This window comes from Drosophila nasuta, chromosome 2L (assembly GCF_023558535.2).
Source record: "Drosophila nasuta strain 15112-1781.00 chromosome 2L, ASM2355853v1, whole genome shotgun sequence".
NCBI lineage: Eukaryota > Metazoa > Arthropoda > Insecta > Diptera > Drosophilidae > Drosophila > Drosophila nasuta.
Window position 1 is genome coordinate 3307669 of NC_083455.1, and position 27915 is coordinate 3335583.

Below are 27915 nucleotides of genomic sequence, written 5' to 3' on the forward strand. Positions count from 1 at the left end.
CTACTATGAAATGTCATCACAAATTTATGTTGTCGACCAACCACCACAACGAATAGCAGTAAAGTTAAACTCATTTCGCTAAAAGAATATAATATTTATAGAATAGTGTGCGTATGTTATTATTTATACTTTTTAGTGAAAATATCCAGTTTTCCCGATGAGAGGAGGGCCGTACACATCTACATTATCAAAATGATAGACTTTGATGTTCAAGAGAGGATGCTTTCTGCTGATTTCAGAGACATCAAACATAGCTGTTCCCACTAGCCAATTAATTTTAAGGCTACGCAGTCGATTGAGCACCGATTCATCCAGACAAGCGATATCCTTGTTGTAAAGAGCCAGTACCTCTAAGTTCGTTGCGGATTGCAATAAGAGCATCAACTGATTGTAATCTTCAATGTCGCAACGACCGAGATCTAATTCTCGTAATGTCGACGCAACTGGCATTATTATTGTCATGTATGGGTTGGTAAAATTAGTGTGCTGAATTTTGAGTGCCTGCAGTCGTCCACTTTCTTTGGCGCCAATAAACAATTGATGCAGCAGTTTCAACACATCTACAGACCGACTAGAATAACCCACATTTACATTAAGACTTCGCAAATGTCCACCAAGTGTCTGTAACTGTTCTTCATTGTATTGTGGCGGAAAACGCATGCTGAACTCAAAGTCACGAAATCTGTGCAGCTGCCGATGGATGGCGTCGTCAATATACGGATGTACTTCACCAAAAATAACCATAAGCTCGTCAAGCGAAAAAAATTGGAAAACATTGTCCAGGCAATCGCCGTTTAAGATTAACAGCGATGAGTCCATTGTGAATGGTAACTGAAATTAATCATTTGAAATCATTAAAAGGGCGGGTAAATTATCGTTTATCGTACCAATCGATAAAATGTCAGCTGTTTAATACGTATGCATGTGTATGTATTGTTTATATCTGCGGTGTGTCGACGTGTTTGTGTAGCCGACGCAGCTCCAAAATTAAAGTGAATCATATAAAACTCGTCTCCAACTTGCGCGAAACTCGCGAGCAGCCATTTCAGCAAAAATATTTTCAATTCCAATCGCGAACGCGACGGATAAAACTTCCACCAGTCGTCATCGTTCGACTCTAAAACTCAACTGCTGTCCGTGTACTGTGTTTTTGTTGTTGTTGTCGTGTCGCTGCTACAGGGAAAAATTGTTTGCGTGGATTAAAAATTGAAGTCAATTAACTACGTTTGTGTTTCGACTTTTGCATGTTCCAACTGGAATTATATGTGTGTCAATAAGTTTATATGAATACGAGGCGTGGCCCTGAGTGTGATAAAACTCTCTTTGTATGTTAACCTCATAAACCAATTGAAGAATTTAACACACACAAAAACACAAGTATTCGACGTATAGGCATTTACGTGAACAAGAACAACCGCAAGCCAAGGAAATATCAGCGAAATGGATGATTTAGGTGAGTGCACATCTCAAAACAAATACTTCCTGTTAACGTGGCACCCTGTGTCTGTAGGACAGGGTGTGCAGCAACGTGCTTTGCCAGCAATTTATGTGCTGTTGCCGCTGCTGTGAATTCAAGGTCGATTGTTGTTAGCGGCATGAATCTACAAAACACTTAATTAGCATTCCATGTAAGCTGTTTTGGCCAATGGCCGCTAGATGGCGCACGAACAATTCTTTGAATTTGTCTTACACATCTCTTATCTGCATTTCTTGACCGGTTAATCATGTTGTATGATTAGTCCATAACTCTTATCAATTTTGCATTTCGCGCACTTAACAAAAAAAAAATTGTTATCTATACATTCCAGTCTTTTGCGCTGTGTGCTTTTGGCCACCCCTTATAAATGCTATAGCAACTTTCAGATACTTTCTTTGCATCCTCTTGCTGCATTCTTTGTGATTTTATGATTTATACGCATTCCTGGAAATCAACAGCGATATCAACCTCAGCCAATCATTCACACGTTGGTAGTCTACAAACGATCAGTACTAAAGGTCGGTTTTGTCGTTCGCATTTATGTTGTACATGATGTGTGATCGTTGAGTTTGTCCGACTGTTAATTGGGTTGGTGTGGTTCATTTGTTTGTTTTGTTTTCCACACACTACGCTTTAGTCATCGTCAGCATAAGTTCGCTTATAGTCGTCATCTTGTATGGCAGCTGCTGCTATACTCTGACTCTGATTTTGCCTTCTTACTTTATTTTCTTGATGACACAATTTCTTGGCTGTTTACTGCCTGTTGCGCTTGTTCTTAATGTTTTCGATAAACACACACATACAAGCATTTTATACATATGTATGTATTCATATATGTATGTATGTAAGCACACAGTGGGCACATTCCTAAAAGTTGAGTAAAGGCCATTCACACACACACACACACACACACACACATACACAGATTCACTCACATTTATACAAATGCACTTAAAGAAAACCGACTAAGTTGACAGCTCGGCTGCATCATTAAGCTCAGCTGACTGTGCTCTTCGCCCACGCACAGTGGTGCACTTTCACGCAAAACGAAGTCCCAAATGTGGGGAAAAGTAAACACTGTCTAGTCTGAAGTGAAGTGTGCCCACTTTATTGATCGCTCCCGTCAAAGAAGCTACCCACTTGAAACACGCAACCGGAATCAGAATCAGATTGCGTGCTGAGCATAAATTGTTGATGTTGAGGATCATCTCATAGAGAGTACTGTAACTCGACACAATAAAAATTATATTGAGCTTCGGATGCAAAGCATTAGCAACATTTACATGAAAAAGCGTTTACAACTTATTATTATTATTAGTCGCATAGACAAACATTTGTAGTTTAAAAGGAATACATACTAATGCTTTTCAAACCACTGTAAAGTATTTGACAATCTTTGTTTTTCTGCCTTACTGCTAATTCCTCGTTTTGCCTGTTGCCTCCCACTTGCGGCTTTCGTTTTTGCGGTTTTGTTGCTGTCGCTTCGACTTCGTTGTCATCACAGCCACAACCTCATCATCATTATCATCACAACTTGCAGTAACCGCAGTCAGACAAAAGCTGGCAGCGACGCGGCGTCACAACGCTAAACTGAGTGATAGAGGCAAGCGAACGAAGCAGATGAAATGAACACAACGCTTCGTTTGATAATTTCCGCTCTTTCGAATAGCTTCACTCTCTCGTAGCTGCTGCTCTCTCAAATGCTCGAGGCACTCGTGAGAGCATCGCTGCGTTTGTTTCTAATGTGGAGGGAGCTCTGTTGACGCTGCGTTTGGGGTTCCATTTCGTGTTCCGTTAGCTGACTAGTGCAAGCGCCAAGTTCCAATTCAGTCGTTTGCGACGCTTTTGCCTATACGAGACACAAATACGCGCGTTCGTCTTGCTTTTCTAGCGTCACGTCTAAAATGAAAAATATCAACAAAATATGAAACATTTAGGCAATGTTTAAAGTCAAGAGTTCAAGAAAACAAAATAAATTATGATATAGTGCCGGTTTATAAAAACGGTTTAATCAAGCAATCGATAACAAGAAAAAGTGCGGTAGACAAATCAATCAATCGATCAAGTGGCCAATGTGAATCAAATAGTAAAAAAAACTGCACAAAAAGTCAATGAAAAGCGGTGAGGATTGCGTTTGTCGCAGGTGGTGTAGCGTGGGAAAATTGTTTACTTTTGCCCATGTCGAGCAAACATAGCTAAAGTGCGAGTGGATAATATTATTAGATAATATAAATATAGCTTGGCAAAGTGTTTTAGAAGATAAACCAGAAAGGAATTTCAGTTGCTAGATTGATAAGACAAAAAGTCGCCAAGTAGCTCAAAGACAAAGAAAAAACACAAAAACATACATATATTGTACGTATTATATATGGTCAACAGATTAATGATCTCACTGTCACTCACTAAATCCCGCGAACATTTTGTCGTACAGTTTTTAGAATTTTAATTTAAACTAATTATGAAGCTAATTTCTAGATCGAATAAACATCTAAAAAAAGAACAAAATGAATAACGAGAAATATGCCTAAATGTGACAAGAGAACAGAAATTTTGGGTAGCGCCATTAATTATAAATGCGTCCCCGACATGCGGATTATAAGCGAAATAAAACAAAATTGAGACACAACTCGTAGGCGTGTCAGCGGAGGGAAATCTTTTTATGAGATCTCATCTACAAAAAACATGTAACTCGTGACTGCAAAATTGGAATAACAAACTAACAAAACAAAACAATTGCGAGTCTATGACATTTCCTGACACATATTTCAATCATTTGAGTTTATACTCGCTTCCCATCGCTATCTCAGATTACGAAAGCCACCCACAAAATGCCTGAAATGTGGGATATATTGAATGCATCCATTATATGCACTTACTGCAATTGCCTTCGAATTGCCGCCAAACGAATTTCAATTAGTCGAAAGTCGTGTCTCGGAGATGCCACACAATCGTTTGTTTATGACGAAACAGCTGGGACCCCTTCTCAAAAATCGACTTGGGACAAGGCGAGATGCCCTCTCATTCCCATTTTCCATTTCCCATCTCCCATTTCTTGCCCACACGCATGCGTTGAGGGCGGGACTGAAATGGGTTCCACTCCACGGTCCCCGATTAAATGTTTGTACAAACCATTAGTTCAAATATGGTAAGAGGAAGCAGAAAAGTTAGCACCTCCTAGCCCTTCTCCGTTCTTCCCTTCCTCTTGCCTTGCCTCTGCAATGAGTTCATCGTTCATTTCGTTAGCGTTGTATAACTAGTTCTCTTTCTCGTTCTCGTTCTCGTGTTCAATCAGCGAACAGATTCTTATCTCCAAGTGCCAACTCATAAAATTTCAATTAGTGTGCATTGTTTTTGCTTTGCTCGTCAAAGAGAATCAATCTCTCTCTCTCTTTCTTGTAATTTCTTTTATTGCCTACTCCTCGTGATGAGTCTGTCCTTTGGGCAGTTTGCTTTGAGACTTATTTTAATGTACTTATTAGAAATATAATCAAGGCTTCGTTTCATTCGACGCTTAGTTCACTCTTTTATTATACGCATCAAGTCAGTTATTGCAAAACCAATATCTTATCTAATCGAATTTTAAGGGAATACTTTTGTAAAATAAACATTTCTTTAAAACTCAAGATCTGAAACACTTAATGGAATCGAATAACTTTCTGCTTATTCACCTGCACAATGTACTAAATAATCTATAATAAATTTATACAACAATGAAAGTTCTCCTGATTTAATGTGAACATCATTCCTAATAACATCATTTCGTATGTCGGTCACATACAAAGTTAAGGACAGAATGTAAATGCATTTTACAGCTACATAAACTGGACAAGTTTATGGGAATACGTTTCTATAACTTTATGGATGCGGGTCCGTAGTCAGATGTATGGGAAAATGGATCTCCCACGTGTGATGGGAATGTGTGTGAGCATATTTTCTTCGTTCGTTTCTCACCTTTGGCACCTTCAACAAGGTCAGCCACACACTCACACACACGCACTCGAGTTTTATGTACTTACCAATAAAATATTTCGATGGTATTTAAATAGAGATCGCGTTCACCCGAGGCGTCGGTCAACGAGCGTCCAAGTCCATCGAGCACTGGCGGCTCTTGGAATTTCCTTTCCGCCAAAAACCAAAAAGAAAAGAAGAAAACAAAAAAAAAGAACAGCAAGAATTATCGTGCCTTTGACTTTTAAATATAGAAACTGGCAAACACGAATCGCGTTTGTTCATTTGTTGTTGGTCTATTCAGATCAGACGTCATCGCGAGACCTGGAAATAGTGTGCATAGCATTATCCCAGGGCTCCCGTTGGAGCAGCTACCTTTTTGGCAATGCACTGCGGAAATGTTAAGACTTTGTTTTTTTCTTTCGGCTCACTTTTTTTCAATTAATTTTTGTTTTGTTTTTGGCCGTTAGTTGATATCCGTGCAGTCGCGAGACGAAACGACAAAACGTCGCCTTTGATTTGCCAGCACTTTTTATTTTTAGTTCTCGATCAACGTGTTGACGTAATTTGGCAACCTTGATTCCCCGCTAGCATCCATTCCAACAACAACAACAACAACTCTTGCTAATATAAACCTGCTGCTTCAGATGCTGCTGCGTTCTTTATTTTTTTTGTGATTTTTTTGGTTTTAGTTTCTAATTTATGTTTATTATTTGTTACCTTTTTCAATGTGTCGTTATTTGTTTAGACACATGTTTGCTCTGTGTGCCTTGTATTTTCTTTTTGGTATTTTAATGCTTCATAAATCTGGCATTATGCCGTTCGGATCACCACGATCATCCCAATGTGAACAATGTTAGCCGTCGAAGCTCATAAATTTACCAAGTTTCATATATCAAATAATGCCCGACATATAAAAGATATGAGTCGGCCCACGAATGCGATTGACTTTAAATCTGGTCATCTTCCATTAATCTAGATTTATTGAATCAAATGAGATCTGGTTTAAAATTTGGAGCAAATGTTCACGATGAATCAACGCAGTGCATCCATAAAATATCCAGCTGAAGTCGAGTGTGCTTGACTCTGAAATACTCGGCAATCGTATCTGTGCATTGGGTTATGAAACTAATAAAGTTAACCTAACATTGAAATTAAAATACATCAACAACAATAAAGAAACTGCGGCAGCTGAACCGGCTTAAAGAAACATAATTTGCAGCTCTTATAATTCAGCGTATTATTTAGATGGACATTAAAGATAAGGTTAAATAGAAATACATAAAGATACGTAGAAACATGTCGATAGTTCAGCGATTAACCTTGCAGTCTATACAAATTTTAAAAGAACTTTTGCCGCATAGCAACTTGTATTGAAGCGTCTGTTGTTAAAAGGAATAACTGATCTGATCTGTTTTATTCATTTTATATCTCTGATCTGTTTTATTATCTTTATAACTATTTCTTATCACACATTTATCAGTTCTGTTTTATTCTCTGTATAACTATTTCTTATCACACATTTTTTGAGGGTATCCCAATATATCGAGTTTCCTGAGCTTTCATTAATATTAAGGTAATACTAATTTTCCAACTTCTTTTGCCACATCTTAGTACTTCCATATTTTAATTTCGGAATCCAAAAAATTTCTCTTTCTATTGTCTATCTCCTCAAATACTAAATTTCGAATATTTGTTGACAGCTTTAATAACACCCAGCTTTTAAATAATATTCTAGTGTACATCGAGAAGACTCTAGAGAGTGAATTAAGGGAATGCTATCATTATGTCGATGGATTGGGTTGGGGAAGTTCTCGGGTAGAACTATGATAGACAGGCGGATACCGAATGACAGGCGCAACTCAACACAAACAAAGCGACAAATCCGTCAACGGGTCCCGAAAGGCCAAAAATAAAAATGCGCTTATAAATAATTCAAATAGATCTTGCGGCCAGAAGGGCGGGCAGTGAAATATAAACGTACTCGCTACGAAGCTTTTAAATAAATCAACAGTCTCTACCGGTTGGCCCTTTATACTACTTACAATATATTGTAGTCGTGTCGTGTTTTGTTCTACATATAACATAAGAAATGGAAATAGTTTGAACTTTTGGCGCACAGATTTATGATTTTTCATTGGCTTTTTTAATGCAGCGAACAGAATAAAGAAAACAAACAAAGTGTTGAGCCATAATGGATAGAACAATGTACGGGAAAATCGATCCGGGTGCGCGACAACCCTATCGCACGGTCCGCAGCAAGGGTATCCAGCCGGGCTGTAAGTACTTTCTACTAATCCGTAAACGATTAACCCGAGTCTGTTTCAAACTCACAAATAAAGTGTAAGATTGTCTCGCATTGGACATCGTTCATTTGGAATGACGTCGACGATCTCCAGAGTTCAACGCAATGCTCGACACCTCCAGTATTATCCGGCTGTCCAGCAGACCAGTTCAAGTATCTAGCATTCCGACCACTGGTGCTCGATGCGAATATACCAGGTACGGCTAGATCGTTAAAGGATGTCCAGTAGCTTAGAGAGGGATGTAGATGAGGGCTTAGCAGCTTGAGTTCTTCTTCACTTTCCAGATTCACAAGGAATCCTCCAAGCTGGCGACAGATGTTGCTCGCCCCAAACCAATTGATTCGCAATGCGTCTTCATTGTAGTAGAACTTTGATCCAATTTGAATATACCTTGTGTTATTAGCTAATTCTAATTACAAATTGAGTAGTTTATTCCATCAACTAGAATTATATTTTCTTGCCTTGTCTTCCTAGAGGCGAAGTCTCAATATCTGACATCCAAAACAGCAGTAATATTAAATATTTTAACATTATGTCAATGTTACTTTGGGGTCTGCTTGCAAGGAATGCGTTTTTGTGACTATTGCGACCATTTGTTCCTGTTAGCTGAGGTGGCTTCGGTGATAAGACTAGACATGCGATTAAGTTTTGATAAGGTTACATTTAATAACAGATACTTAAAATTATCAGCACCAATAATATAATAAGGGGATTACCGTTCTAAATAGAATATTAAATTTAAATTTACTCTAAAAATTAGTTTGATACTGAAATGTATGATTGAGATTTAAGATTCAGTGTCTTCCATGCTGCTCGTTGCCTTGCTGATGGGCAAAGCGCCATCTATGATTCATTGCGGAAAGTGAAACTTACAGAAAACATTCGTAATAAAGTGTTGCATAACTTTAGGCACTTTTCTTTTATAATCCACATATTCACTTCTGTTTCTTATTGATTTATTTAAGCCATATTAGTTTTGCTGTACCGGTCATAATCACTAGGAATTTTCTTCCCCTTTTCATGGAAGCTACTAACTAAGCTTGTCAACATCTTTTCTGTATTCTGTCTGGGAATTGGAATAATCTTTGGCACAAAATTTACATTTGTAAATCGATTCCTCAACTTAGTTATTTTTATTTATTACACGTATATTTTTTTCCGTATTACTAGAGCATTATTTCTTTATTTTATTAATTACCCCATAACAAAATCAATAAACATCAATTTTGTTATTTTGTTTGTTAACATCTAAATCCGTAATCATATAAGGAAACCACAGACCCTGAAAGTTAAAAATTCGTAAGCCTTCAAAGTGCGGCTTTTTTGTGGCGCTGACTGTATATTGTTATAAATAATAAGGAGAACAATGTAACTGGTATATACAAATATTTAAAATAAATATTAAATAGCGAGCAACAATTAGTATTTAAAAAATACAGTTGGATTATTATTTTATATTTTGAATATTACTAACTAGTAATAAAGAGTAGGTCTGTAGTGAATTCTGAAATATGCGTTCTTCATACAGTATATTTAATGAACATTTGTTAAAAAATAAATATTTGTTAAGGAAATCTATAGCTTGCACAATTTGAAACGAAAACGTAAGGAATCAATAGTGTTTTCTTTTACAACTTTTGCATACGTAAACGTAAACAAATCTAGCGCAAACAACACCATATGACGTAACACGTAGCCATATGAGAATATACAAACACATTTTATTGCAACTGCGTGTTGTGGAAAGGGTCAAGTCGAATTGTTCCCGACGCGATCCCGATCGGAACTCGAATGTAGCAGATGCTGACATCGATTGTGCTGAGATGTACATACCCTGTATTCTTAAAAATATACTGATATATATTTCAGAATGAATGTTTATGAATACTAAATACTACAAAGTACTTTAACCCCATATATTACTAGATAACCATACACAAATAGTATGAATGAATTGGAGAACATTTCTACACTCTACATTTTAGTATCCAAACTGTTTATCGAGGGTATTTGCATGTCGAGAATACTTTTTAATTTGTTCCATTACTCTTAGCAATTACATACACACACATGGCGAGAGCGGTGTGTGAAAAAACAAACACCTAAACAATATTTTGAGATTGCATCGAAAGTGAAGTCTCCACTAGTCAGACATTGATTTGAATATTTCGAATTTGAATTCAGTTTGTAATTAGACGCCGTTCGGGCTTCATCATTGTGGTCTGTTCAAATTGCAAATTGCACTCAAAATACAAAACATAGATATAATAGACATGAAAATCGGTAAGCTGCAATCTGTTAATCTGACTAACTGACTGGGGCAGGGTTACTACGGTGATGACAGAGACACAGTGAGAGAGGGAGAGAAATAGAGACGTCGACCCCCACGACGTGGTTCATTCATTAGATCATACTCGAAGCATTCATTCAGCACCCGAAGCGACTGGTTAACGTATTCGGGTATTCGTTGTGGGCGGCATAAAGTTTGTGACACTGTTCTATTTATTTCTCTATCGTATCGATACTTAAGTGTTTCAGTGTGTGGGACTGTGAATGTGTGTGTGTTTTGTGGACAGATATATTTACCTGTATCAACTATTGTGTAAGCGCTCTTAATTGCAAAGGTTTTGTAGTTGATTCAATGTTATGACAATAAGCCTTGGATAAGTTGCAGAGATAAGCGGGAATGACTGACTTGTAGATGCTCTGTTACCGATTTATTATTTAAGCAACTATATTTTATTTACGAATGGGAGTAAAATATATCCAGTAGTGAAGAATATGCATGTCACAAATTTATAAAACCTAATATAATTAATGAACTATCAGCTGTATCAGTCTAACACACCTTCGTTTAATTGACAACAACGTATATTTCATATAACACTGTCTGATGTCAATGCAATGTTTGGGATTAGCATTAAGTGAACCTTTGATTGACCGGAAATCAGTTTTGAAAAACTTGTCTAAATCATTCGGAACCAGTTTGCATATTTGTTTCAGTAGTCTTTGTTGTTAGATCTTACAAAGGAATTTGATGTATTTGATCTAGCATGTTTGTTATTGGGAAGACCATCTGAAATTTCTACTCGTTAACCTTTGTGAACTGCGTAAAAAATAAATAATCTTGGCAATCAATTTATTTGGGGTTCGTTATTAAAATAGTAGCGAAAGATACAAAAAAGCATTAAATGAAGAAAAAAACAACACGCTGTCAAATTAATACGAAATGATCAACAGCAACACTTTTAATTTGTTGCCATTCGTTGGCTCTTGTTGTTGTTTTGCTGCCTTTGTTGTTGCATACTAATTTTAGTTTTGGTCAAAGTCAAGTGAGTCATCCATTGGGTCCCCAAACAAACTACAAATGCGCCGGATACTATTTGAAGATTCTGCTCGACAGGTGGCGCCTCTACGACAAACGCCCACAACGAAGCCGCAGCACAGCACAACAAATGGCAACGTTTTCTCAACACTTTTTTGTTGTACAACAATAAGTGTTGTAATCAACAGCAACAGCATCAGCAACATCGACAAAAGCAAACACCCAGTTGAGTTTGAGCAAGTTTTCCCACCCTCTCTTGAGTGAGTTATGTGCTGCACCCTGGTGCCAGTCTCCAAATCATGGAGAATGTTTGAGTTTAATATGATATTCAGTCAACATTGATCACCAGAAGGTGTAATTGTCAAAGTAAATATGTTATTTGGGGTTAAGAAAGTTTCCGTTCTGGCAAAACATAAACAATCCCATTTTTAGAGTAACAACATATTCTGCAACACGTAATAGGATATAGTAGTCCGTACTTCAGTACTACAAAATTATGTTGGGAATAGGGTCCATTAAGTAATACATTAATTATTTAAAATCGGAAATTGTTGCAACTAGTTTGTAGGCTTCACATTGTATTAATACTGTCAGCTGTTTTCGAATCCAAATGATAAATCGGGTACCACTGTGCGCTGCTGCTGTGAGACTCGCAGTAGCCTCAGCTTCAGCAACGGTTTTCGTCGGACGTCTTGTTCAGTTGCTTTTAAGATTTTGCCGAGCGAAAAATAATTTTTGGTGCTCCGTTGTCGTTGTCGTCGTCGTTGCCGTCGCAGTCGCAGTCGAAATCGGTTTTGTGCGTGAAAATCGTCGTGTAGTTTTGTTAGCTGAGAGTACTCATTTTTGGAAGTGAGCAAACGTGAATGTGAGAATTTTATTAAGGCAAAAAATTCAATCAAAGCAGCTTTGCAACAACAACAAATATAAACAACATCGTCGAAAAAATAAATCAGTTGAAAACGAAAGTGACAGCCACAAACTGCAAAAATATGTAACAATGTCAACAGCAATTGTGAGCAAAGTGCAGAAGAAACCGAAGTAACAACGGCAAAAACCAACAAGAGCATCAACGACAGTCAAGAGCATAACAATAACAACAACAATGGAATGTGCGCGTGTTGCTTGACCTGCTCTATACGTCGTGCGCTCACCCACGCTCTTTTGTCACTCGCTCTCTTGCATCCCTCGCTCTCTCTCAGAGCACGCATTGTGCAAATCGTTTCAACAGCTGTCATGTGGTTGACTATGACTTTTAACTATTGTATGTAACTGCAGACTGCAGCTGTCCCGTCCACTCATTCCCTCCAACGGTTGGTGGAGTGACCCTGTCTTTATATCTTCTCTCCCTCTCTCTCTCTCGCTCTCTTTACATCTCCGCTATACTCGCTGACTTTTTGATGAACTGCATCTTTGTAAACTTCAATGCTGTTCACTCAATTGATGCTCTCTGGTTGGTTTTATAGTGGCTTTTAATTGATTTTAATTGCGCTTTGATGAACGCAACTTGACGAAGATTGTAACCAATCGGTTAAATTGTCATCTCAGCTGCTGCATTTTGTCGCTGCTACTTAATGGCTTTTTAATGAATCACTCATGCTTAATTCGGCACTACACTTAAAGAAAATTAAAACAATTTATCAAAGAATTTCGCAAACTATTTTTGAAATTTGAAATTAACTCAAATGACACCCCAGAGAGAAAAAATGACATAAATTTATGGGTGTCTTTCAAGTATACGCTCCAGATATTTATTAAAGCGACAAATCGACTTTCTTTTATTGCTCCCTCGATTAAAAGTTTCTTTTTAATCCCTCTGTAAGCAGTTCTAGTTTACAGATAGAACTAAATCACTCCATCACAACAACAACATAGATGAATAAATTTCAAATCGTGTCACTTTCCGTATCATTTCCTCTCTACACAGTTCGCATCATAATTCTTTCCCTAGTCTTGACGTTGACCCACTGAAGCGAGACGGTCTGATAACCCTGTCAGTTCTATATTTAGATGCTCTCCCCTATACCATATAGCGAATTACCATATGGTACAACAGAACTTACATATAAATGATGTATGTATATTGTATATACCAGAGAGAGTCAACCACATGTTTGTAGGCCGTGTTTTTATTAGTTATGTATTTTCCTTTGAATCGATTCCTTAAGGTGTATTTATTTGCAAAGCAAATGTGCCGTTTGCCTGATTTTTCCATAACCGAAGAAGTCTTTTAAATATAGATCATGGTTCAGATCTATCCGTCGCGTCTCCTCAGTTTCGCCTATTGTTGGCTTTATTATTTTTATTTTCACAATAAAATTGCTGCCAAAAAAGCGCGTCACACCTTCAGCTTGCCGCCCCAGCATCTCATTCACTTATTCAATCATTTTGCCTTTATATAACTCAAGACTTGCACTCAATTTGAGTGAGTTTTTCGAACCGCCTTTCGCCATTTTGGCATTGGCCCAGTTGCAGGTGTTTATGGGGTATAGCTTTTGAACCTATCCGACAAACGATGCCAATAAAAGAAAACAAGAATAAGTTAAGCTAGAATGCCGAACTGAATGATACCCTGTCGAGTGATCGCAAGTGGTTTTAGATTTACTTCGCAAATAATTTGTAATGTTTATATGCTAGCTTTTGTACCTTTATAAAAATTGATGCCAATCAAACAAAAACAAGAATAAGTTAAGCCAGAATGCAAACTGAATAATACTCTGTAATGAGATTGCAAGTGGTTCTAGATATATTAAAAATATGGTTTACATTTCAAAATAACCTATAATCGGTGACCAATAAAAGAGTGTAATACTCAAATAAAGAGAATCTTATTCTAAACTTGATCAATGTATTATTTTAAAAATATGAAATTCGTAAATAGTCTGAGATTTTCTTTTTTGCTCTATCTGTAGCATACTTCAAGTGTTTATTTTGTTAATACAGGGTGTACTAATAGAATAACTTGACGATTTCTATGATTTATTTTTGGATTCTTCTTAAGTGATGTCTTAATCGCTGGCTGTCATGTTTCGTGTTGGACAGTGTTTTGTTTAGTGGTTGCGTGTCTTGGGTCAAATGATCAAGTGACAGTTCCTAGAGCTATCAGAATGCAGCCACAAAGCACCCATCAAACTCAGCAATCACATGCCATGTTTTCGAACCATTTGCTGCCCTGCCTTTTGTTTGTTTGTGTTGCTTTTAGCCAAACTATAGGAAAAACAAAATGCAAACAGCATTAATTTGAGCAAATATATATTCAACAAGACTCACACACACATATATGTATGTGTGTATATCATTAGATTCATTCATTAATACTTGTGCATTTCATCATAGACGCGATATTTCTTGCCCTGGTGCGAGATCTTTTTAGCTCGTTCGACTAGTTCGTCCCACGAAAAACATATCAAAAATGTTGTGTGTAGACCTCGTCTACCGTCGATGGTCGTCATACCCCCAGTATTGCCGCTTCCCCAACTTCTTGCCTCAGCTTTGCTGTTTATGGACACTTTTGGTGGCAGTGTGGGAGTCTCACTCCATGGCTTTTGCTTTCTGATTGACTTTTCTTGCAGTGTTTGGCTTTGCTAGTTGCTCAAATTCGGTCAGTTGGCAACAGAGTTTATAATCGTTTTTCGTCTATTTCATTTTCGGTGTTATTTTTGGTTTTGTTGTTGCTGTCGTTGCTGTAATTAAGTCAGTTTAACGTGACATTTCTAATAAAGGAACTAACGAAAACGTTTATACCTCGTTCAGAGTCTTCATCGATTTTGGCCATATTTTTCAACCGGCTAAAAAATGCCTTCGAAACTGATATCATCATCGTTCCATAGCACGCCCCTCAACGATTGCTTCAAAGTGGGCGCGTTTGAGAGACGTTTAGGTAAGTCCAAGTTGACGAGCGTGACGAGCGTTGGCTGTAACTGTGTTTGAGGCCACTGGCTAGAGGCCACTGACTTCAAGTGCTCCCAATGCCAAGGTCAAGTCCATATGCAGTTAGTTTGGGTGGCCGCCTCTTTTAATAGTAAACGCTGACACTTCGAATGGTACAAATTTTTAATGTCTCAAAAGCTCTGTAATATTAGAATACAATTAAAACAAAAAGCGAAATTTTTATAAAATTTATTAATGAATTTATTTATTTATTTATTGTTAAAGTCATTTTATAGAGAGAGAATTAAAAAAGGTCTAGAGTAGCTGAACATTGTAACTTAACAAGTGAGAATGCTGCAATTGAGTGTGCTCGAGTATGAGATACCCGGTACAAAATGTGGAAATAAACAAAACGGGGAAACTGACTACATAAATATGTTGAAATATTTAAGAAAAAAACTATACTTGGTATATAATGTCCACCAAGGCAATAAAAGCTCTACAGCCCCACCGATTTTGCTTTTCATTCGATCGCAAGTAAAGTTTTAGAAATATTCGGTGTATTTTCGATTTGCGAGAGCATAGTTGTATCATGTGTTCTATAATAACAAGTATGCACAAAACAAGAAAAGGTACCTTTATATCTGAACTCCAGGAGTTCATACAGATAACCATGCGACTTTATTGTCTTAGCTATTTTCAATGTATTGAACACATGTAAGTTTTATGTGGAGGTGCATCTTTCTGACTACAGACTACACTTCTTTTTGACTCTAAATTAAACAAATAAGAAAGCTGTAGTCCAGTGTGCTCGACTATAAATTTTCAATAAAGCCATATTAAAAAATATACTTAATTAATATATCGAAAATATACTAAAATATAATGAAGGCTATGTTTGGTATATTTAAGAATGTAGTATTACTTTCAAAATATACCACATGTTTGAAAACCAAATATATTGTTACCAAATGCAACTAAAAACTGTTTACTGTTTTTAATCTGATAGCAATTCAATTTTCAGGAATATTTATTATTATTATTATTGTAGTGTATTGCACTAGAAAACGACTCTAGCTTCAATATTACGCTTGCTATTCAATTCGGATATATAAAATTATATGTACAAAAAAATTTGAAAGACTTGGGTTTGTTATACATAGTTTAATGAAGTAATCGTACCTCATCAGTAAAACAATTAATACAGAAATCGATACTTTGAAATATAGATTGAATTTTACCATTAAGGAAGTCAATTTGGATATGTCCATCTGACAAATAATGTTTCCATATCTGTAATTAGATGTAGTATTTAGTGACATCCGCGATGAAAGTATTAGAGCTTTAAAACAGTTTTATTTAGAGCTTTCAATGGTATTCTATGTATTTACCTTTGTAAGTTCAGACACAAACCGTCAAGTTTTCCATAGCTAAGAATGTTGATAAGACAAAGGCGAAAGGCAAACAAACCGTTGACATACTCAACGAGAATTTGTGTTATCAGTAACTTTTATTCAAGATATATGTGTAAGAAACTAGTACAATTTTGAGGTTGGACGGCAGTTATCAGAACGCTATGCGTCAGAACTGTTTCTTTATTAATTGAGCTAAGTCTGTGGGCCATGGCTAACTATGGCGATTACGACAACTTGGGTATAAACTTTTAAGTTAAGTGCTATGAGTATTCGACTTTGACTAATCGATTCTTTATTTTGTGTTCCCTCTTTATCGACAGATGCACTCCTTGCTGATTTGCAGAACAGCGTGCCGGGGCAGCCGCAACAATCTCAGCCGCAGTATGGAACAGTGCAACCCAAACAGCAGCAGCAGCAGCAACAACAACAGTTCGTGGACAATACTCCAGGGTATGGCAGCCTGAGGGGCAAGGCACAGCCACAAGTGGTAAGTTGAGGGCATTTCTAAGAGATCTCCCGACTAATAAGTGCTTCTCTTGTCACAGTACCAGGAACATTATAGCGTAGAGACGCGCTCTCCTACGGCAGCGGATCTGAATGGAGTTAGTCATCAGAGCAATGGTTATCAGAATCAAGGCACTGGCTCGCTGCCTCGCTCAGGTTATAATAATGGAATTGCCCAGAATAGCTCCGGATTGTCAGAGCTGGACTCGCTGTTGCAGGATCTGCAGAATGCACGCTATAACAATGGCAGTGCGGAACGCAAGGGTTAGTGTTGAGCTATGCTGTAGATCGGGACGAATAATATACTCATAATGAATACTTTTATTTCAGAAGTCGATGTGCCAGTTAACTACAGCACACCGGTCTCCAAGTACAACACCTACAACAGCTACGCAACAGTGGAGGAGCGACCCACAGTCGATAGTCTTCTAAACGAGCTGGACAATGCGCACATCTATGCTGTCCCTAATGGGTAAATAACCGTTGTATACATTGTGTTTATTACAGTCAATTTAATGGAAATTTCTTTTTAATGTTCAGATCTGCTCACAAATCTCCGACGCCCGGTCGTCATGTAACTATTACTGTGCGCGAAACGAAAACCGAGAAGCTCTCAGGACCCGATGGACCAGGTACTGTCTAAAGTGAACTTTTGACTAATGGTTTATGTGCACTTTGCTAATCTTTCTCATATTTTTAGTTGGTTCTGTTGAGGAGCACATAGTGCAACAAAAGGATTCGTACTCACCCAACTTTGCAGCTCCGCCTCAACATCAGACCTACACTTCACAGGCCACCAAGGAATTGGATGATTTAATGGCATCACTGTCGGACTTTAAGGTAAGATAATAATCCGTTGAATGTACTAGTATTTGCAGTTTTTTCTTCATTGTTCTAATAGTATATGACAGCTCCCAAAAGTATGCAACATTTTAATCACACTAAAATAGTTTAGCATTTTCAAAAAATATTGAAGTGTAGATAGAAAATTGGGGGGCGTTTGTAAATTGTAAATTACCGTTATAAAAAGTCAATTGTTGTCTCTTAAATTTGTGGTTTGTTGTACTCAAGTAATAGATTACTGAATACTATAAATTTACCGAATTTAATACCGAAAGATGATTTGATTTTAAATTAGAATTTACATATAATCGATTTCTATTTTTATATAAATTCGGTTGTCATTATTTTGAAAAATGACTAATTTTTTCTAAATATAGTTTCTTCTATTATAAATCGAGTTGCTCTTCGCAGTTATTTAAATTATCACACTGATATTCATCTTCCCCACCAAAATAATTGGCTGTTTGTTGGATCTTTTAAATAATCAGAATGGTAGAATTATATATATGCTATGTTATGTATGTACTTCTGAACACATTTTTATACCCGCTACCCATAGGGTAGAAGGGTATTATAACCTTGTGCCGGTAGGAAATGTAACAGGTGGAAAGAGGCATCTCCGACCCTATAAAGTATATATTTTCTTGATCAGCGTCAAAAGCCGAGATGATATAGCCATGTCCATGTGTCTGTATGTCCGTCTGTCCCTATGAAACACTGGATCTCAGAGACTATAAGAGATAGAGCTATAATTTTTCGACAGCATTTGTTATGTTTACACGCAGATCAAGATTGTTTCAAAGTTTTGCCACGCCCACTTCCGCCCTCGCAAATCAACAACAATTTTAAAGCTAGAGTCACGAATTTTGTTATATAAAATAAAAACAATTGTATGTACATATATACTACAAGGGGTCTCAGTTGCTTTGGCTGACAATCTTGTATATTATGCCGTCAATGGTATTTTTTGAATGTGGTACTATATCGATATACCAAATATACCATTCGGTATATTAGTATTTTGTTGTATTTTTGGTATATTTTGAAAATAATTATATATTTATTATATTTATTTATACCGCAATATTTTGCTTTTATTCAAAATGGGTAGCGGGTAACCCACAGTCGAGCACACTCGACTGTAGCTTTCTTACTTGTTTATTATGTAGTTAATCCAGATATGTTGCGCTATGCTTCTTCAACTTTCCTTCGTTCCTCAATTAAGATCTCTACTGTGATTTTGTTTATTTTTTAAGAATCAAATTAAAAAGTCTTTAAAAAATCAGGCACAATATTTTTTTTGTTGCGTTTTCAATTTTTTTTGCAAGTTTGTTTCGAGCCAACAAATGTTTTCACTTCTCACCTGTCGTCTGCACAAATTGGATATCGTATCTATGTAGATATATACATATATACCTGATGTATGCGCGTATCTAGGGTTAGCCAAGTATATTGCCAAAAACAAAGTGCATGATATTTTTGGCACAAGCAGGACGGAACTGAAAACGTTTGTTGTGTTTTGAAATTTCCTTTATGTACCGAGTTCATTTTTGGTTGACTCTTTTGGTAATAAAAACTATAAAATAAACAAATTTATCTTGTCAAATAACGTGACGCAAGTTGTTCAAGCAAATCTTAAGACTCCCCCTCTTACCTGTGGCTTTTATTTCCCCTGGCCCACTTAAGTGGCCTGATGAAATGTCAAGAGAAACCATCGTTGAGTTTGTGACTTTGACTTATGTCGAAAAATATTGAAGGTGGAACTTTTAATAGGTGCATAAATTTGTATAGTTTATGATCACGATTAGGAACCATAGAATACGAGTTTAAATTATTGTCATATTTACGCGATTTATTGCACACGGCGCTATAAAACGAGCTGTCTGTCCATATGTCTGCCTATAAATAATACTCGATTTCAACTCATCGCCGAGCGCCTCTAGTCTTCATTGATTCTATTCTATGTAGGTCCATAAAACAATCAATCTCTTGGCCATAAAATAAACAAAATACTTATTTACCATATTTGCATAGGAGGACGCAACTGTTTCCGCTTCTCGGTAACGATCTCATTCTGGGATTATAATAAGTATTTCAGCTCTCAGTTCACAGCTCGCATCTCTCGTGATCTGACAGTTGTTTTTAGAACTTTCTGACATTGTACACAACGGATGGATGATGATGATATATCTTAACAGATGTGCTCTGCATTTTTGTTGTCGCAAGCACGCGCTCCGTTCCATATAATAATATTCAAAGAAGCGAGCTGCCCAGTTATTCTGTTTGCATCTTTTCCTCTCATATTGGGTCAAGGCTGAACATTCATTGAATCGATTCCCTTCGATTGCTTCCACAACTAGTTAATGAAGTGGTGTCCTTGAAAGCAGTTCATGTCTCTGTCTCTGTCTCTGCACAGCAATTAACTTGAGTGCATAATAAAACATAATGAATCCGTCAGCTGAACAGTGTGTAGCTTGGCAGGAGAACTGTTTACTTTTCCCGCAAAGTCGTTTATTTTTCCGACTTTGATTAAATTTTAGACTAATTACCTATTTGTTTTGCCTTCTTTATTTATTTACCTTTCATTAGCAGTTTTGATCATCAAAGTGTTTCCAATAATTTTTAAATTGCATTCTTTTTTAACATTAAAGAAAACTTGATAGATTTAGAAGATATTTGCAATTGCAGAGTCAGTTTATATATCTAAATTCAGCTTTTAATATAACTCTCATACTTATTTTAAACTTATCTGGAAGAAATTCGCAGTAATCTTCGATTTTAAATGATTTAAAAAGTTAAAATTCAATATTTTTCAAAATACTTGAAGCATCAGCTAAAGATCGTTATGAATTTAATATTTTCTAATATTAGCCATATTGATTGGGCTGTTTTTGATATTCTCGATAATTTTCATTGTCATAAGAATAAACAACCGCAATAACAATAATTATAGTAAAGAAAAAGCACAAGCTGAGGATATTCTTTCGAATTGGCAACACCCAGAAAAGGAATGCAATTAATTAGCCACATTCAGGAGATGTCACTTTGATTACTGCAACTAATTAATTAATAATTAATTACTAAGTGCAGAATATATTTCTTGGCAATTGTCGATGGTCAGTCGAGTCAGAGGCGTGGTCGTTGAAGGAGGATGGAAAGGGGGAGACATTTTAAATTGCATTTCAATGTCATTGGCGAAAGAATATATAGAAAGAGTGTGTATGTGGGTGTATAAGTGTGTGTGTGTGCGGGGCCATGTTTGTTAATTATTTAATATCATTTTCAATTTTTGCCGTCGGTTCGAGACGCGGCGTGTCCGTGACTTTTGTTGATATGCCGCAAAGAGATGATAAATATGAAAATGAAATTGGCTAGCCATCTATGAATGTTTCAGTGTGCGTGCGTCTGTGTGTGTATCTATTCAGCTAACTATGTGTACGTGTGTGTACGCAAAAAATAAAATACACGAAAAATATATAAACAATATTGCACACGGCACCTAAACAGCAAATGGTCGGTCGATTCTGTCCGTCCGTCGGTCCGTCTGTCCCTCGGTCGGTTTGGTCTTTTGCTTTGGGGTTCTTTTGGGGCGCCCACACGACACGACGACACGCCCCCGCACAGCGGGCCTCTCGGGTCACCACTGTCAACACATTTCCACAACCAGGCAGGCGACTGCTATAGTTTTTCTAGTCTCTGCTTCTTCGCTACTTCTATTCATTTTTCCATTCTTTTTTTTTGTTCATTGCAAATCATTTGCATGTCTATTTTTGAACAAGTTTTTTAATATTTCTCTTTCATTTTTGTATATACAACATATATGTATATGTGTATGCCTATTTACATAGCTATCCATATGTATTTAGCGAATTGTCTATGTGCGAGTTTTCTATAATTTTATGCTCATTTTCATTGCCGCCCCCAATTGGCAATCTGCGGTCTGTCTACGGCAATAATTACAAATCGAGGCCCCCGACATCCTGCCCGCCATTCAAAAATAAAAACCAAAAAAACTTTCTTGCTCATTGATCGAAATTTCCTCTAGTTTTCTCCCTGCCACATACTCCTGATCCAGTCCCTCCCTCAACTTAAGCATTTTGGCTGCATCGCTTTTGACCAGCAGAAATGGGGAACGTGTCCAATGCGCTTTTTATGGGGAAATCCTGTTTGCCACCCGGCTAGCTTTCAGTTTTATAGCGCCTCAACGAGATTCTGATCTTTTTTCATGATCTTGCTTTTTGGTAAATACACATGCGTAGTGCTACATGAATTATATCTGAAAATAGCAGCAAATTCCCGCCAACGCTAAAAGCTAATATAAATCATATTCAGGGGCGGAGTGCGGGTTGCTTGAACAATGGGCGCTTTGTTTTACGGCAGGTCCCTTGTAATTGGGAGTCAAGATAAATGTGTAATGCTAGCTAGAAGCTATAATAATTCAAGCGATTGATTCGTTGACTGAGTTAACATATTTGAATTTAATTAGGGAGTAGAGTACTGCAAAATAAACATTTATATAAACTCATTATTAACACCTGGAAAACCATGCTGTTATTTTACCCAATTATTTGATATGATTCACTTTGAATTTTATTAGTTGAATCATCCGGGAATAACCTATTGTGTAAATAATCAATTGTTTTGAAGGAAAAATGTTGAAGTATTTATTTGTCTTCGAATGGAATGAGGAATGTATTGGGAATTTGTTTTTATTTGTATGAATTTGGAATTTTCTTCAAAAATAATTCTAGGAAAGATATTTAGCTGATGAATTTAGAAACTCGTAACTCATACTTAAAATAAAATAAAACTTGATTTGCAAATCGCATGACAATCTTGTTTAATAGTTGTTGATCTGCTGCTTCTTAAATAGTTGACAGAAATGTTAACGTCATAACAGCTGTAATGTTAAACTACATAAATTTGGAGCCCTCTGTTGATGGGTCCTTTTTGACGCTTGAAACGTCACTGTTATGATAGCAGCGGGTAAAAAGTGAAAGAAAGATAGAGAGAGAGAGAGAGAGACTGACATAAGTAAAGCACTCAATTAGGCGTCTCTAGGTATTGGTTTGGAGCAGCCTTATATTGTAGCTACGCATACAGAGGCAGAGGAAAACAGCAAATGAAAATGCAAAGTTTATGAAAGAAAATTGAATGTTGAAATGGAAACTCGCGCACGACACGCAGAAACACAAGCAAAATCAGAATCAGAAACAGAACAGCAGACAGACATTCAAAAAAACAACAAAAATTAAAAATTGTTTGCTGCTGTTGTTGTTGTTGGTGTTGTTGGTGTTTTCGTATTTTTGGCAATGAACAAAAACTACGTCAACTAGAAATCGCTGCTCAGCGTATTTATGAGGAGAGCGTCGTGCGCAACGAAACACACAGCGGCAGCAGCAGCAGCAACAACAACAACAACAACAACAATTTGTTGAAAGAACATATTTAGTTGTTGTGGTTGTTGTTGCTTTCGGGTGGCGTCTCTGGGTGGAAAAGGCAAAAAGCAAAAGTTTTTGTGTTGGCGCGCGCATAAAATTGAATTCAGTCGAGCCGAGCACATCGAGCAGCGACGTAAGGAGGCTGATCACCCAGCACAGAATACGAATACTAATTCGAGTCACTGTAATTTTGTACATTGGCAGGTCAGCAGCAATAGTAACAGCAACAGCAACGGATACGACGGAGCACAGCAACAGTTGCAGCAACATCATCATCAGCAGCAGCAACAGCATCACCAACAGACGGTGACGGACTACGCGCAACCGAACAAGGGAACACAGCAGGCGCATCTCACGCAGACCATTGAGGAGACGACAATCGTCGAGGATAGTCGCGAGGATCAGTTGGATTCTATGCTTGGCAATTTACAGGCCAATATGAGTCGTCAAGGTGTCAACACAGTGCAGAAGGGCTGCTGCAATGCATGCGAGAAGCCAATTGTCGGCCAGGTGATCACTGCCCTGGGCAAGACCTGGCATCCGGAGCACTTCACGTGCAATCACTGCAGCCAGGAGCTCGGTACACGCAACTTCTTCGAGCGCGACGGATTCCCGTACTGCGAACCCGACTACCACAATCTGTTCAGTCCACGTTGCGCCTACTGCAATGGCGCCATTCTGGACAAGTGTGTGACCGCCCTGGACAAGACCTGGCACACCGAGCATTTCTTTTGCGCCCAGTGTGGCCAGCAGTTCGGCGAGGATGGGTTCCATGAGCGCGATGGCAAACCGTACTGCCGCAACGATTACTTCGAGATGTTTGCCCCGAAATGCAATGGCTGCAACCGCGCCATCATGGAGAACTATATCTCCGCCTTGAACTCGCAGTGGCATCCCGATTGCTTTGTCTGCAGGGTAAGTTCTTATCACTTTTGTATTTGTCTTGACATTCCCTTTAAATTGATATTTAAATTTATAAACGAAATAAATGCGCATTTAGGATTGCAAGAAGGCTGTGCGTGGCAAGTCCTTCTATGCCATGGAGGGCAAGCCTGTGTGTCCGCAGTGTGTGGGCGTCGACGAGGAGGAGTAAACTCGCTAGCCCAAAACTCAATCCCAACACCAGCAACACCAGCAGCAGCAGCAACAACTTGTTGAAGTTCCGCAGCAGCAGCAGCAATAGCAGCACGAAAATAGCCCCCCGCCCAGATACTGAGGCAGACAGAGAAGATAGAAAAAGATTCGGATGATGTGTATTCTGTTGTTTATCGAGTGGCAGCTGCTGCGTGCCACTTTCACTCGCTCGCTGTCTCGCTCTTTTTTTGTCATCTAGTCATCTAGGGGCTATTTTCGTTGTAAACGTTTTTCGCATTCGTTTCGTCGGGGCCTCAACACGTTGCCCACCAGTCCAGTAACCTCGAGGAGCAGCCACACACCACAACAAACAACACACACACCACAGCACACACAGAGAGTCACTTACACATCGATTGCTTTGGCTGCACCACTGCTGACCACCGAGTAATCGGTTGGGTCGGTGGTTGGCGCCCAGAATCGAGCTGCTCTTATTCTTATGATGGCCACGATGGCTTGTGTCTTACGCCCCTGTTGCCCCTGTGAAACTCAGACCCCGGCCCTGGCGTTCAAACGCCATTCTGCTGTTGCCCTGTTGAACTTTTCTATATGCAAAGTTAGATTTAAGTTTTTAGGTATTTTTTAAATTTAAACATTTATGAAGCAATATTGTAATTTGTTTTTGTAAATAAAATTTAAATAATTACATATTAAAAAGAAAACACACAACAAAAATAGAAAACCAAAAAGAAAACACAACAAAAATCTAAACAAAAGCACACAAAGCAACAACACGGCAAATACTGCGAGGCGCCAAGGCCACGCCCACCTTGTCACGCTACGTGACAGTTCAAGATCAGTGTCAAGAGATCTGGCCTTGACCTGTCTGCAGGTCGCGTCCCTTGGCCTTCAGTTGTTGCTGTTGTTGTTGCTGTTGTTCTTGTTGTCGTTGTTGCTAGAAACAAATTACAATATTGCTACATAGATTCGTGTAGGAGATTAGATATATCGCTCATTTCACGCCCCCACCTCGCAACCCCTGACCAGACTGATTGATGGAGCCAAGGAAGGGGTAGGGAGAGGGGATTGGACAGGAGGGCAGCCTAACTAAGTAGAAACTATTTTGGTTGCTGACGTCTCGCACAGCAATAAAACACAAACAAATTTAGCAAATTATTTTATATATCGTATATATATATATGTATACAGATCTGTTTGTACTCACGAGTACTTGGCCATAACACATTGCATATATTCATCTCCCTCTCTATATACATATATTATTAGATTCCTTGTTAATCGTGGGCAAATACTTTCATGAACTGAGTTCATTCGAGTAGAACAAAAAAAATCCCTAGAATATCTAAATCTTTTTTGCTGAAACCGATAATATGGTTTAGGAAATCCAATAAATTAAATTCTATATTGCACTCTAGACTTTAGAATACGTATATTTATGTTAAATTTCTCTTGGTTCTTTCCTAAATATTTTACTGTGCAAGCCCAATTTTCATATTATCAGTTTTATTACAAATGTAATCTTAGGAATTTTCTCATTTATCTTTATACATTGTCGTTGGAGGTTTGTCGTTGAAAATGTCCATATCTAAAAATAATCGAGTGCATACTTAAATTGTGCATAATTATAGACTTTCAACAGATTTCAGAAAATTCCTAATGAATTCCAATGAAAATTCTTGCATATATCGAATACGTTTACACATATCACCGTCAACTTTTGACGCCCAAATATTCGAATGATTTCTTGATTCTTGTTTATTGAATAATTGTTGGCCCACTTACAAAATAAATCAAAGAAAAAAAAAAACAATGCACCTGTTGTTCTATACTCTCTCACAGAGAATTCTGTTTGTAGAGCGTGATATCTAATTGATCGAGAGATGATCGCGAATACCAAAGACTGTCGATGAAAGACTGAATTCTACTCTAGTTTGAGGATGGTCAAAAAATATGACATGATTTTATTTCTAGTATATTATCGGAAAGTGATCTGTGTATATATCACTTTTGAGGGATGCTCATTATTGAATTTGTTTCGACAGCTGTGTGAATGCTGCAAGGCAATATTTAATTGTTGCCAGTTCCATATTTTATAATCTCTACAAGTATATATCTTTCTTCCTTCCCTATATCTGCCGTATTTTGTTGCTGTATCTTGCGTCTCTTTCGCCCCTTGTCGCACCTTGGAGATTGGCCAAAAGCGTGCGCAAAATGTTATTGTTGAAGCGATTCTATTGTTTTTGTTGTCGCTGCTGCTGTAGAAATGTTTTTCCAAAACACAAAAAACGTCGTCGGAAAATGTGCCAAAAAATGTATCAAATTGATTGTTGGCTTTTCCCTTGTATTTTTCAATTAGCCGAAAGCCAAAGTTATTCATGCGAGTGTGTCCCACTGTGCACAGTGGCTCGATCACGTTTGCCAATAGCAATGTCAATATTTCACTTGACACATTCGCATTTGACAATAATTGTAATTGGCTCTTTTCCTTTTGGCCAGGCGTAAAATTTCACACAAATTTCCGCACACATCATTTTACAGAATTTCAAATAATCTCGAATAATTTGAAATAATTTCAAAACACAGATGGGAACGCGAGGATACGCTTTCTGCCTGCACACACGGTCATGCTATATGGCCGCTAATTTATGGTTGTAATTAGCATCAGTTGGCCCCTGATCATAGCGACAGAAACAAAAAAGAAAACGGAAAATACATTTTTAAAAACATTTGGGTTTTGACTTATAATAAATAGATCATCCAAAATCTTTTCCTCATTTTCAGTATATTCGAATAATTAGAATATGTCTGCGGCGCAGTAGTAAATCAAACGAGAGCATTTTGTTTTGCAGTTTACAATGCATACAAAATTGAAAAAGACCTTACTTTGACGACAAACCATATGTTACTTCGAAACGGCTATAAAATAATTCCTCATTATATTACTTTTTGTTCTTACAGCGCTATTTCCAAATAAGATCTATAGATCTGAAATTCGGAATTATACTTTTTGGCTACTATATAATAAGTTATAGAAAATAATTTAAATGAATTGTAAATCTCATTTGAAATATTCTCTCTTTTTTTAAGGACTGTCGACAACCGTTCCAAGGAGGATCCTTCTTCGATCACGAGGGTCTGCCCTATTGCGAGACGCATTACCATGCCAAGCGTGGATCGCTTTGTGCCGGCTGCTCGAAGCCAATAACGGGACGTTGTATTACGGCGATGTTCAAGAAATTTCATCCGGAACATTTCGTTTGTGCTTTCTGCTTGAAGCAACTGAACAAGGGCACCTTCAAGGAGCAGAAGGACAAGCCTTATTGCCATGCCTGCTTCGACAAGATATTCGGTTGAATTGGCCCGTTTGGGACGGATTTATACTAGCCATGTGCTCCACACTATAGTTACGATATAATGCTGTTTTGTACGAATTGCGTCTCTTTTTTTATTACTGCTTACAATAATTACAATATGTTTGTGCTTTGTATAACCGAGTCAAATTAGTAAGATAATTAACACAGACAACACACAGAATGTATGAATGATAATAATAATTATAATAATCAATTAGAAGACACTAATACCCCATCGATATGATGGTCAAAGCGATATTTCTGCCCTTTCAAAATAAAAACATTACAATGATAAATCCATCTTGGTCTTTATTATAAAAGTTTTTCCTTATTAACTATAA

General features: G+C 37.6%; 2 protein-coding genes and 1 long non-coding RNA gene across 14 annotated transcripts; 1 reads left to right on the forward strand and 2 right to left on the reverse strand.

Moving 5' to 3' along the window:
* Positions 1 to 79: 79 nt before the first annotated feature.
* On the reverse strand, positions 80 to 5605 carry LOC132783542 (uncharacterized). 5 transcript variants are annotated; one of them, XM_060788790.1, is made up of 3 exons: positions 5494 to 5605; positions 2891 to 3376; positions 80 to 831 (listed from the first exon to the last, which is right to left on the reverse strand). In XM_060788790.1, the coding sequence occupies exon 3, from the start codon at positions 817 to 819 to the stop codon at positions 133 to 135; it is 687 nt and encodes a 228-aa protein (XP_060644773.1). In that variant the 5' UTR covers positions 820 to 831; positions 2891 to 3376; positions 5494 to 5605; the 3' UTR covers positions 80 to 132. The 5 variants fall into 5 exon arrangements, with proteins under 5 accessions (XP_060644773.1, XP_060644765.1, XP_060644790.1 ...); XM_060788782.1 differs by having other exon boundaries at positions 2836 to 3376; XM_060788807.1 differs by lacking the exons at positions 2891 to 3376; positions 5494 to 5605 and adding an exon at positions 2413 to 2428.
* Positions 1076 to 27874, forward strand: LOC132783506 (leupaxin). 7 transcript variants are annotated; one of them, XM_060788717.1, is made up of 9 exons: positions 3584 to 3598; positions 7581 to 7704; positions 16659 to 16825; positions 16884 to 17106; positions 17173 to 17314; positions 17383 to 17474; positions 17543 to 17682; positions 23331 to 24041; positions 27309 to 27874. In XM_060788717.1, exons 2-9 carry the CDS (start codon positions 7620 to 7622, stop codon positions 27573 to 27575), a joined length of 1827 nt encoding a protein of 608 aa, XP_060644700.1. In that variant the 5' UTR covers positions 3584 to 3598; positions 7581 to 7619; the 3' UTR covers positions 27576 to 27874. The 7 variants fall into 7 exon arrangements, with proteins under 7 accessions (XP_060644727.1, XP_060644700.1, XP_060644736.1 ...); XM_060788711.1 differs by lacking the exons at positions 3584 to 3598; positions 7581 to 7704 and adding exons at positions 11775 to 11921; positions 14807 to 14933; XM_060788762.1 differs by lacking the exons at positions 3584 to 3598; positions 7581 to 7704; positions 27309 to 27874 and adding exons at positions 11776 to 11921; positions 14807 to 14933; positions 24127 to 24939.
* Positions 18833 to 19843, reverse strand: LOC132783568 (uncharacterized). 2 transcript variants are annotated; one of them, XR_009632169.1, is made up of 4 exons: positions 19707 to 19843; positions 19533 to 19645; positions 19340 to 19448; positions 18833 to 19261 (listed from the first exon to the last, which is right to left on the reverse strand). It is a non-coding gene; the product is annotated as an uncharacterized LOC132783568 (long non-coding RNA). The 2 variants fall into 2 exon arrangements; XR_009632166.1 differs by having other exon boundaries at positions 18836 to 19261; positions 19340 to 19645.
* Positions 27875 to 27915: the final 41 nt, after the last annotated feature.